We start from the raw sequence: 12,373 nt of genomic DNA, 5'->3' as shown, positions 1-12,373 counted from the left end.
GTAACTGAAAAGGTCATCGGCAATATGCAGCGATAAATAAGTCATTATTAATGCACGGCTGAGTGATCATAGAATGCGATGCATAATGGTGTTAATGTCCTTTCTCTGCAAAGGGCGGCCATTATGAGTATCATAGTAAACAGGCGGCCTGCTTCTAAACATGATTCTTCCATTTCAGTTTCAAATAACCTCCAGCAAATTGTACATAATTGCATAATAAAAGTAAATTATAATGGCACACATGTCACCACACTACGCTAAGTCAATTTCACTTCGAAAAAGTTAGCGGGCCTTATATACTAGCCCATTGCGCAGCGGTATGTAACTTTTCTCCATATTAAATGTAACGCACCGGCGGCACAAGAGGCTTGTAAATAAGCCCCCACATTTTTAAACACGCGCTGTTGAATACACATACAGTGGCTGTCTTGTCAGAGCACAGGGTGTTGCTACAAAGTAGGTCACATTTACAGCTGCTGACGAATAATGTACTTTTGGGAGAATACAAACACCAATGCAATGGGTCTGACTCTCTCACTATGCTTCCATGCTGCATGCAAAACTCGCTTTACCAAATGCGAGAGCCACACTCGCTATTAGTAGCCATTTCGGGCCAGAGTTACTGACCTTTCACACAACGCAGTACAGCAAGGCAACTTGAGTGGGTGGAAGGGAGAGAACAGAAATGCGCCATATCTACTAAGATATTATGCACTCTTGCTCTACATAGTAGTGGTGCCCTTCAGGCAGCCTAGCGCCAATGCAGGCACCCTTGAGCCACAGAGCAAGGGTGCCTGCATTGCAAAAAGAATTGTTTTTGTGAAGGAAAGTGTACCTTCATTCACAAAAATAATCCCTCAAGGCATCTTCCACGTTCTATGTGTGATACAGGATGCATCACAGATAGAAAGTGGAAATAGCAGGGAGAAAAAAGAGTTTTCTCCTCGTTACTCCTCTGGGAGGCATAGCAATTTCACGGTAAGCCAGGTTTACAAACCTTTGTAAATCTGCGATTTCGTGAAATCCATGGGTGGGTGCATGGGAACGCCCTTGCTCCACCCATGATACCCCTCCCAGTGTGTATTGTTGAGTTACAATTCTTTACAAAGCAGCGTAAATTGTCCCTTGCATATTTATTAGCATTTTGCGTCGTTGTTGCGCCACCAAAATGGCTCTACCATGGCGCAAAAGTGAATAATCTGGACCTTTCTTTCAGATCTTCCGACATAAAATTTTTCAACCTACAGAAAATATGAATGACCCATTCAAACAAATGAATCAGCTCAGCTTGGACTTTAAGCCTCTTTATTATTTTTCCTTGTGAATTTTTTGCAATTGCATGAACTTATAAAGGGGCTTTAGCATGTTACAGCATTAGTCTGCTTCAAGCCTAAACCAGAGAGTAACTCAGCTGCATCAAGGGCTTCCTAGGAGTCTTTGTTAGACCTGGGGGAAATTTAAATTACGTTAGCATAATTCACATAATTTCGGGACTTCCATGATATACTTGGTGTGAGATTTTTGTGTTATGCTTGTTATGTAAAATTATACCGTTATGCTACTCCATGTAATGCTGCTCCATGTAATTGCGCACTATTTGGCATAAAAATGTATAATGAGCCCTCCTTTACAGTAAACAATTATTGATAATGCAGGGGAACACAGAACGTGACCAACTGCTCTTCGCTGTGCTTTTTGGGTTTGTCTGCACTATATTTTCAGTGTGAAATTGCTCCTAAATGACGGTTTTCAATTTTGCATAATTATGAATACTTTTGCTAAAATTTTACATAATTACGGAAAACCAAATGACGCAAATTTCACACACTCTTTGTCTACCAAGGAGAAAGAAAAGTAGGGCAATGCTGGCAATTGCTGCCTAAATAACTACAAAACTTCAGAGAGTCGGGAGAAAGGGACATTGTACCAGATGCACAAAGCCTTTTTAGGTTTGCAAATAGCCCGATTAGCAGAATCGGGCCATTTGCGAATACAAAAAGGCATTTTTAAATGTATAAAGGCCAAATTGTGATTCGGTAACCTGATACCGAAGGGCAATTTGGGTTTGCAGTTCAGTATTAGGAAGGGGCGTGTTTAGGGTGTCACTTTCTAATACTGAATCGCAGTGGTATGTAGGAATGTTTTGTGACTGATATGCAGTCCTACAAGTGTGACAATTCAGAAAATTCAAGGCCTCCAAAGCTGTAGTAATAGTGTATGCAGGTATTAGTTATTTTCAATCTGCATTGTAATAATAAATAACTTGCTGTGCTCATCTCCAAATTACACAAACAGTGCCACCATGTGGCAGACTGTCATAAGTGCCGGTGTTGACAATTCTGTATCGGTGCCGAGCACTGGAAACCACTGGCTCAAACTAAGCACTGCCTCTGTGACACCTTTGTGAAATGGTAAAATAACTGCAGTCTTGTGGAGTAACCATGTGCCTTATGGGAGCTAGGAGAAGCCTATCCAAATACAGACAGGCGACTTCTTATGCTAAACTCATTAGCATTAGCATCTTACACTTCAGTGTCTTTATAAACAGACTATATCATGCCGCGGAATGCACGGATGGGAAGTGGTCCAATGGCAACGCCTGAGTCACAAAATAAAGTCAAATTACAGCTGTTCTTAAAATTCCAGATCTACTCCTGGGAAGCTTGGATTAAGGCTCATTACAAGGCCCCCCTAGATGAGGGGGGTGTTCATTTTGTAACGCTGGGAGCAGAGTTCATGAGATCCTGTTATGAACTCTGAGAATCCCCTAAATAATGAGGAATTAATGGGGGAATTGGTAGTTCTGGGCTAATCCGCCAGTAAATCTTTCTCCCCCAAAGCTTTCGCCGTTGATTGCGCCTGCCTGTATTACTTGACACTCCGTGGAAAACATGAGAATTATGCATTATATCAATGAAGCTTATATTTGCTAATGGGACTTCTGTCCCATTCGGAATTTTGGACCTGATGAAATGAGGGTCGGTGTGCTCTGCTGGTCTAATTATATGTTCCCACTCCTCACATCATATTATGGTTTCTGCAGTCTGGTCTTACCACAAACCGCCTGACACCAGCATGATTAATGGGCAGTCATGTTTGCGGCAAAGAAAATGTTTTCTTTAAAACACCCAATGGGTCCTGCAAATCCCTCCAATAAAAAAGTACTCCAGAAGTACTAATTAATTGCTTTTTAACTCCAAGTGGGGATTGTGACTGCTCACTAGTGCTGTCTGAGTTACTTTGCTAACTATTGCACATGCATTCATATTTTACATTATTTTATATTTTCAACAGGTTGTGTACAGAGCATCATTCCCAGAAGACATCCGCGCCAATAAAGTCCTCTTTAAAATCGGTGCCAGAGATGCAGATATTGGCAATAATGCTGAAATTAGGTACTCGCTGCATGGACGAGGAGCCGATAATTTTGCCCTAGATCCCGAAACTGGTAAGGTGGCATCAGGTATGCATTGTTAGGGTTCATAGATGAAAGAGTACAGTGGAATTTCAGAAAAGATAATAACCTTTGAAATGTTATTAGCTCAAACGTAAAAAGGCGCTGTACTTTTCCCCTGCATGTGCGTTGGGCCAATTGTGAGCATACTTGCCAGTACTTTATTAAATCACACATGTGCTGGACACACAACATCCTTTGGGACCACCTCCTGTTCTGTACCTGGTGTCACAAATGTAAAAACATGGCTTCCCCAGATGTGCTTCCCAGCATTCTCTGACACGCCCCAGGTTGCTTGCTTCTGAAACGAGGCTCCCCATTGGACACTCTGCCTGGCCATGGACATGTGTAAACAACTGTTACTTGGTGGGTTATGGTAGTCCATATAGAAAGAATGTGTTGTATAGTGTGACATTAATGGGTAGTTCCTGAACAGGCGGGGATGGGAGGTGTGGTGGGAGGGTTAGATAACACTCCTGTCTCGCTAATGTTAATGCCCGATGGCGCCCTGACCCACCTTTCAGGACTGGGGCCCGGTTAATCCTTGCTTGCAACTAGAAAGATGCACTCATCTACTCTGCTGTTACCGCTGTGAGGGCCCCCCTCTGGTTGTTTAACAAAATGTTAGTAAACAGATTTACAACAAAAAAAACATTTAGATTGGTTAATTCTGGCCAAAGGTGCTGGGCAGCTAATCAAACTGGTAAATGAATTGTTTTCGCCATTGGGGGTGTGGGTGTGGGTAGGAGTTGAGCGGGAGGGAGGTGAGGGGAGGGAGGTTTCTGTTATTTTATTCATTTGTTGTGAACCTTGCGAGTTCGTAATGGAACAGACTGTTAAGATGTCGGCTATCCACTGAAGGGATATAGAGCCTGGCTCGTCTGAGGACTCAGATTTGACCTCAACGTACTGTTGACATTTTGCATAAGGATCACATCTGGCGAGTATCTGAAGCCGGTGGAATGAGATCATTGTATATGGATGTTGAGAATTATTGTCAAAAGTACGATGTAAGCTCTAGACCCCCATTGTATTGCTTTTGAATCCTTGGATGCTACTGAATAAAATCTGTTTAAAAAAAAAAATGAATTGTCTTCGCCACAATTCATCGAAAATTTGAAACCTTCTAATTACTTACTTATTTAGGTTCATTTTTTCACTTACTGTAGGTTAAAACTATCCCCAAGAAACCTCCAGTGTTAGGATAGAGAGAAAATCTGTTAGAGCACAATGCAATTATGTTTTTAAAAATTAGCAGCATTTGATACACATATTAGAGCAAGAAAGTGTGTGTGGCGTATTCAGTTAAAATACAATGAGCTGCCCTAGAAGAGGAAGAACAGATCAGATTTCTTCCCGTCAGTCCCCATGGTAAGTAAGTAAGTGTTGATGTATCAATGAGAATAAATGAACTGGATCTCCTCTACTCACTGGCTAGTTTACAATAGGCTATGAACTTAATATATTAAAAGTGAGCGAGTGAATGAGAGTGATTAGAGAGTGAGTGAGTGAGTGCGCTCAATCGTAAAGTGCCCCAGTGCACAAAAATATCTCAACGCTAGGAAAGAGTAGTGAAGCTATCTGAGTTTTCATCTGTGAAGCTGTCATGCAGATATGTAAGTATTTGATTTTTTCCAATGAGAATTTCCGTGTAAATTTGTTTTTTAGTCTACTGTTTGCATTTTGGGAATATTTAAATATTACCCTTGTCACATGACGAATTGTATTCATTCAAGAAAGGGGATGGCCACTCAAGTGATCTATACACAAAACATCGCATAGGGCCATAATAAAAGATGCATACATACTAATTTGTGATTTTTTAAATTTGTTTTATTCTTTCACATGAAAACAGATTTGCAGGCCTGTGACCTCTGACAGCTTTCGGTTAATGTTTGCTTACACAACAACAAAGCTTGGTAAACTGACTGACCCATTTCAGAGATTCTTCTTAGCAGGCCAGCTTGGGTCATATTATTAAAAGTGTCATGGGAGTGCAGTTTGTGTGTGTGTGTCTGCCCACATTTTGCACCCATGGGGCACTTTTGTGTTACAGAAGGGTCCTCAGATGCTTGTGTGTCCCCTTCTGGGATGCAGATCGCGCCGCTGCAGATGTACTACTTGCATGATGTCAAAGGGGCATTCCCTCCTTTACATTGGGGTGTGGCCTTATGCAAATAAGGAAACATGTTGCCTCTGCACCTGTGCCACATTATAAACATGGGCATTGAGGTCAAGAAGCTGTTAAGGGTGTCCTGATTGAGCTCCACAAAGAGGTGGATCTCCGTCTCTTGAGGGCTTCCCTTTGGTGGGGATTAAAGATCTCTTTCCTCTTTGAAGGGCTGACTGGGTTGCCACCTGCTGAGTGAAAAGCAGACTAATGGCTTCAAATAGCTGGTCCACCTTTTACTAATGCCCTGTCCTCAAAGCTGGTGCAAGTTTGCGGCTTTGCTGTGAGCAGTTCATTTATTGTGATAGGGCACACTGACCTGCTCTGTGCTGATACGCCAAGTTAAAGGTGCTCCGGGGTGCATATCAGGCAGCGCACCATTTTTATGGTAAGAGTCCTGATGCATGAAAGTAGTTGTCAATAGTACCTTATCCATGCCTGTGCTTCTACCATTTTCCCTAAACTAACTTTAAAAGAAAAGTGGTGCAGTAAATAAAAGAAGGTCTCTTATTTATAATTTAAAATTGTTGTATTTGGTAGTCATTAGTTATGTAAATATAGGCCTCTTTAGAACGGCATAGGTCCAAAGCAGGTCCTATTTTCGAAGTTTGTGCAGTCTCAGGGGAGGATTTCATATTATTGACTCTGTACCTTCTCATAATTAAGACACAGATGCTAACGAAAACCACACAATATGAAAGAGACAATGTGGCACTGCTATACCCTATAGTAGTAGTAATACTTTTTCCATGTATTTCTTCCTAGGTGAGCTCAAAACATTGGCCCTTTTGGACAGAGAAAAAATCTCAACATATAATTTAGTTGCCAAGGCAACAGATGGAGGTGGAAGATTCTGCCAATCAGAAATCCATTTGACTTTAGAAGATGTCAATGATAACCCTCCAGTGTTCTCTTCAGATCACTACAATGCATGCGTCTACGAGAACACGGCTGCAAAAGCTTTGCTAACAAGGGTGCAGGCAACCGATCCTGATGTTGGTGAGTCACAGATATTGAATGAATGTTCCTTTCATCCTTGTTACCCTTCATGTTCCTACTGTCAATTCGTGTAATGGTTTATGTTTCTCCATTATTCAACTCTGTGTACATTCTATGTGATCTGTGGCAAGTGTACAGAGACTCAGTCAACACTCAGTTTCCCATATTTACAGAGCAAAATCAGCTATCCCGGCCTCTTCCATGCAGAATATCAATATCTGCAAATGGGTGCCCTTACTATCACATTGTTGTAAGTGGCATGGATATGGTGACTGATATGGTACAGTAGGGGTACTAAATCTTCTCATTTCTGAATCTGGCCTTGACTCACAAAGAGGCCCATTAGGATCTCGGGCGGATTGCCACTGCCCGCATGGCGGTGGGGATCTGCCCAAGATCCATCCCCGCCCGCCACCCATTTCCCCCCGCCACCCATTTCCCCCCGCCATATTACTAGAAAGACTTTTCCGCCCGGTCAACAAGTCGATCGGGCGTTAAAGAGTTTAATATAGTGGCGTGTCTGTGAGACACCGCCAGCCATATTACTATGGGCGCGGAAACATGCCTTTCCGTGGCGGCATTGCCACCACGGAAAGGCACACGGGAATTGCTTTCGGGGGCCTGTTGCAGGCCCCCAGGGATGCTGGGGGGTGGGGGGTGCACATGGGGGTACCTATGGTACCCCCTGCATTTCAATAGACAATGTGGCAGGCACTGTGCAGTGCCTGTCACGTTGTGCATTGGAATGTGCGACATGCATTTTTAGCATTGCGGCGGGCGGTGCTTTTAGCACCGCCCGCCGCAATGTTAAATATGCGGAATGCACCCGCCACTGTGGCGGGCACATCCTAATTGCCCCCACGGGACCCCCGCCCTTATGGTGGGCGGTCCCTCTGCACGTCGGGATGGCATCCTAATGATGCCCAAAGTCTGCTAAACTCAAACTTTTTGAATGCGGGTGCGGCCGACGCAGGTAAGAGCAGTGGGGCGGGTGAGTAAGTCGACAAATGACAGAATAGGAAACCAAAATAGAAAAATAAATAAAACCACTTACTTTACGTTCGCCGCATCGCCAAGTCGGGATCCGGTGAGCGTAAGGAAAGTGTTTTTTTTTTCTTTTTCTTTTGGTTCCCTATTCCGTCGTCTGTCGGCTTACTTCCCCCCCTCCCTGCCCCGCCCTGCCCCACTGCTCTTACCTGATCCAGCCGCACCGGTTTGAATGTATTTACTGTATATTAAGAGTGAGGAATACAGATGTTACAGGAGTACCAAAACGGCGTTATCATATGGTACATCATTGGAAGCTGGTCTGGTGGTATGGGTGGTAGCTTAGTGCTGAAGATTACGGCATATGACAATTGAAGTCTGCAATAGTTAGAAAACTGCTCTCAATCTACTGCAATATCCAGTTCAGATAACTGGTGCCAGAATTTACCAGGATATTTCTCGAAGGGAACGTTTGAACTGGCGCTTCACTGACGAGAAGGGAGGCTTCACTGGCAGCAGTGAAGTAGCTGGATCATTAGTAAAGGGGGCAGTGCTTACCTGAGCTGTGATGCACAAAAGTGGTGCTCCACAGAGATATGGTTACCTGGACTTTAGTCTTAAGCGAAGCAATGAAATGGCATTCATTTTTAGGAAGGGAAAGAAAGGGCTGGCTTTCCCGAGCACCACAGCATGACTCAGCACCACAGCATTACTCAGCACCACCTTGGCATCACTCAGCACCACCTCAGTATCACTCAGCATCATCTGAGCATCACCTTCGCACTAGAAAATCACCACCTCAGCATCACTCAGCACCACCTGAGTATTATTCAGCATCACCTGAGCAGCACCTCCGCACCAGCACACCACCACCTCAGCACCACCTCCGGATCACTCAGCACCACCTCAGTCTGCCCTCAGAATCTAGCATCTGTTAATTCTCCCATAGTGTCCGTCCGCTGCTCATGTTGTAATTCAGGTACTATTTCTCAACCTCCAACCTCCCGTTCTGTGTTTGATCATCATAAGAAAAAAAAGCTGTGACAAACAAGCATTAGAACGGCAGTAAGAGGTTGACAGCATTGCAAGGACAAAAAAACTAAAAGACATTTTCTATGTTAATTCTGTTTTTAATAGGGTCGTTGAGTTGTACATATTGTCTCCTTTGTTATTTATAAGGTAACAAAAGTGCTTATAACACTTTTTTATTATAACTTTTTAACATGCTGTACAGCAGCCACACTGCTTTACAACATAACTTAAAGACAATGGCAAAGCAAATAGCTCTGGCTAAACACCTATAAGGTCCCAAATCCTAGACCTACTGGTTATTCCAATGCTTGTTTAATATATATTGACTTAATACACAACTGCTGTTGTGCTTATCTGTAAATTAGAGAGACAACCCCACCATGTGGCAGACTTTAATAAGTGCCGGTGTTGACAATGAAGTATCGGTTCCGGGCACCGGAAACCACTGGCTCAAATTAAGCACTGTTTCTATGTGAAGGAAAACGCAACTGCCTGATCATTTGCAGAAAGGAATGGTTAATAGCAGCTCACATGCAGAATTTATGTCAGAGTCCATCAGTGCCTTGAGCAATGAAGCAAGGTGAATCATTCAATCGATTTTTTACAGTGTGTGCCCCATTAGGCAGTGTGCAAAAACAGTTGTCTTTCAACTAAAAAAGGTTAGATGTTTTTGTATGTTGCGTCCATGCAGTGATTTCATTTCAGTCTTTTGTAGCCTATGATCAATATGATTCAATTAAGCATGTTTCGATCATTTTCCATGTAGCTGAGCGCTTTTCTAGCTATAGTACAAACAAATGTCTTTTAAAGGGACAGGTCAGATTAATTTTTGTGGTATGTTCAAAAGTAAGGATGACTTGTGTATAGCTTGTCACATTGTGCTTCTCTCAATTTCCTTCACCTGCCTATTTGCCTTATATGCTATCCAGTGCTGCTTTTTCATAACCGGTATTAATATTACCTAACTCATGAGCACCTGTGTTATTAGCCTAAAAAAAGATTAAGGGTATACCAAGCCATACAGTGATTACAACCTAATTCTACTGAATCACTGGGCAGATGTACTAAGCACTGGTTGCAAAAGACTGTTCACAATTTGCGATCAGTATTTTTGCAAGCAGTGTGGTATTTTGCAAACCGGCCTATGTGAAATTATAAATTATATATTAATGAGGTTGATCGCAAATTATGACCCACTACGATTTGCCGCCATTTACAGTTCGCTATCATCATCTGCGATTGCTTTTAAATAAAGCAATAATTTAGCTTTTTTTTAGATGTAGCCCGTTCTCCTGCAGGAAACAGGACTGCATTTAAAATATAACGTTTTTTTTTATTTTTAATGAAGGCAACGCTGCCTCCTCTTAAACAGACTTTTTTTTGCATTCGCAAAGGGGGAGGGATGCCAAAGAGACCCTTTACCTTTGGCATTTGATATGCCAGGAAAACCACTGTTTTGCGACAGGGTTTCGGTCCCAAAACAAAGATACATAGCATATTGATTTTCTATTTGGAAGTGATGCCTACAACATGGCCCTTCCAAATACCTGATCGTTATCCATTTCAAAAGACATTTAGTTATTCGGAAACACGTTTGGGAATCTCTGAATGCATTTAATACATATAAAAAGGAATTTTAGCGTCTGCAAACCCTCTGATTCATTGCTTTGGAGGGTTTGTGAACGGTAAAACCTTTTGTACATCAGGTGCTTTGGTTCTTAATATCGTTCCATAGTCTCTATCAAATAAAAAATAAACTCGGGACTTTTAACCTCTTCAGTGCCCATAACGAGATAGTCTCGTCATGGAGCACGGTTGCGCTGTGCCCATGACGAGACTATCTCGTCATGAACCCCACCCACTAGTGCAACGCCCGGCACAGGAGGGGAAAGGGCGTGGCACTGAAGGGGTTAAAATGAGTGTTAGTAGGATTTAACATGTTGAAGCTATTCATTCATATAAATCTCTACAAATGTGTGATTTCATCTCAATAAACCTTATAAGTTTAACTCTCAAGAAATACATATTAAAGTGGCATCACAGTTGGGACAGAGATGACATTTATGGTGAGATTTGTGGTGTATGTGATATGAATAGGTTTACAGTTTATGACCATATGTTATAAGACTCCACTCCGAATATGCTGCGGTCAACCCGCAGTATAGCTTTTAAACAAAGACAGTGACTGTGTTAACACAACTGGGTGGCAGCAGGGCCATCTGCACATCTTCCCCTTGCCTATCTGTTATGAGTTTAGCCTAGGTAAGTTGTCAAGGTTTGTGGTTTTTCACATCTTCAAAACTTTGGTTAACAGAGGACTGCATTGATGCTGCCTTTCTTATATGTCATGTTAACTACAAGGAAGATAATGTCTTTAATGCTCACTCACCCAGCATGGCAGGGAGTCTGCATGGGCTTTTAGGCTTAAGGCTTTTCCCACTATTTCCACACATCTAATGGCATCCGCTATAAGACATCTGTGAGCAGTAGACATGAGAAAAACACACACCTTTTAAGCAAAATATTTGTTGGTGGTCACTGTATATATTAGGTGGGGCTGCAGTACACCCACTGCTCAGGCAGAATTGGATTAAAACGAGTAAATCTCTGGTGTGAAAGAGCATAGTTGGAGATTATAAGAAGTTCAATATCAAGGACAACTACTCTCTCTAGTGTTGGATTATTATTGCATATTCAAAATATCAAACATGGTTGAAAGTGGCGATGAATAGAACATGAGGAATAATTGCCATTTGAATTGAATCCACTCCATGGATCCCCATGCAGGGACCATGTTCCGCGTGACAAGGATGCCAATGTATTAGATCTATGGTTGGTTGTCCTACAAGATGGCTCGATGAGTTAGACGCTTACCACTGATGTTTGTGCTGATCTGCAAGTACCTAGTTTGAATTCAGGCAAGACCAATTGAACCTTACATGCTTCTGTTTCAGGAAAGAAAAAAACATTAGAATCTTTGCAGCCCTTATAAATGGCAACAACTCAGTATAATAAATGGAAGCCTGCAATCCCAGTATAAAAACTGTCTCCAATGTCCTTATTACAGTCGACTTGTGACGTCTCTAGTCACCTGTAAAAGGAAAATGATGTAACTGCTCAATGATAAGAACTTACTATAGTTTAGTTGTGATGTTATAATGCCAGCTGCCAGAGCCAGCAGCCAAGGTGAAAGGCAGGTGATGAAGCATTATTGCAGCTGAAGTTCAAACAAATAAAATGAAAGGTATCTTTCATTCTTATGATCTGTTTCTGTAAAATGAACAGTGATCAGCAGAAAGGAGGGATTTATAGCAATGTATCGATGTATCATAAAGACGAAAATACCCTCTTTTGTACCTTAACCATTTGCGTGCGTTCGTCGGCCAACGGCCGTCGCGAGCACTACCTCCGTAGTGCGGCGCATATCCGTTGGCCGACGCGGCCCCGCCCACTCCGCTAAACGGCCACACCGCAGCAGAATTTCCGCCGCGGTTAACGAGTTAAAAGGATATTGCAAGTTACCTCAGACTTCCTTGACCTTGGTAAAGAACTCAGCATTTGTCCTCCTTGCTTTATAATAATAAAATATCCAGGAGAATGTGAAATCCACATCACAAAACAAACTATCTCTAATTTGGTCACAGTTCAGCATGTAGGCTAAAGTACATTCATAATTTGTATTAGGATAAGATCATGAAGTGAGGATGTATTTGTGAATGCAGTGAGGCAGA

The 12,373-nt window shown here is 42.3% G+C and overlaps 1 protein-coding gene across 4 annotated transcripts in view; it reads left to right on the top strand.

Annotated features, from left to right (window-relative positions):
• FAT3 (FAT atypical cadherin 3) overlaps positions 1–12,373 on the top strand; it is a 748,816-nt gene that overhangs the window by 592,120 nt on the left and 144,323 nt on the right. For all 4 annotated transcript variants that reach the window (XM_085623129.1, XM_085623130.1, XM_085623128.1 and 1 more), the window contains 2 exons: positions 3,295–3,448; positions 6,390–6,623. In XM_085623129.1, coding sequence (XP_085479255.1) covers positions 3,295–3,448; positions 6,390–6,623 — 388 coding nt within the window. The remainder of the gene's footprint in view (positions 1–3,294; positions 3,449–6,389; positions 6,624–12,373) is intronic.

The sequence above is a fragment of the Triturus cristatus genome, chromosome 8 (assembly GCF_964204655.1).
Source record: "Triturus cristatus chromosome 8, aTriCri1.1, whole genome shotgun sequence".
Taxonomy (NCBI): Eukaryota; Metazoa; Chordata; class Amphibia; order Caudata; family Salamandridae; genus Triturus; species Triturus cristatus.
Note: the sequence above shows the minus strand (reverse complement) of the source record. Positions and strands in the feature narration are given on the sequence as shown.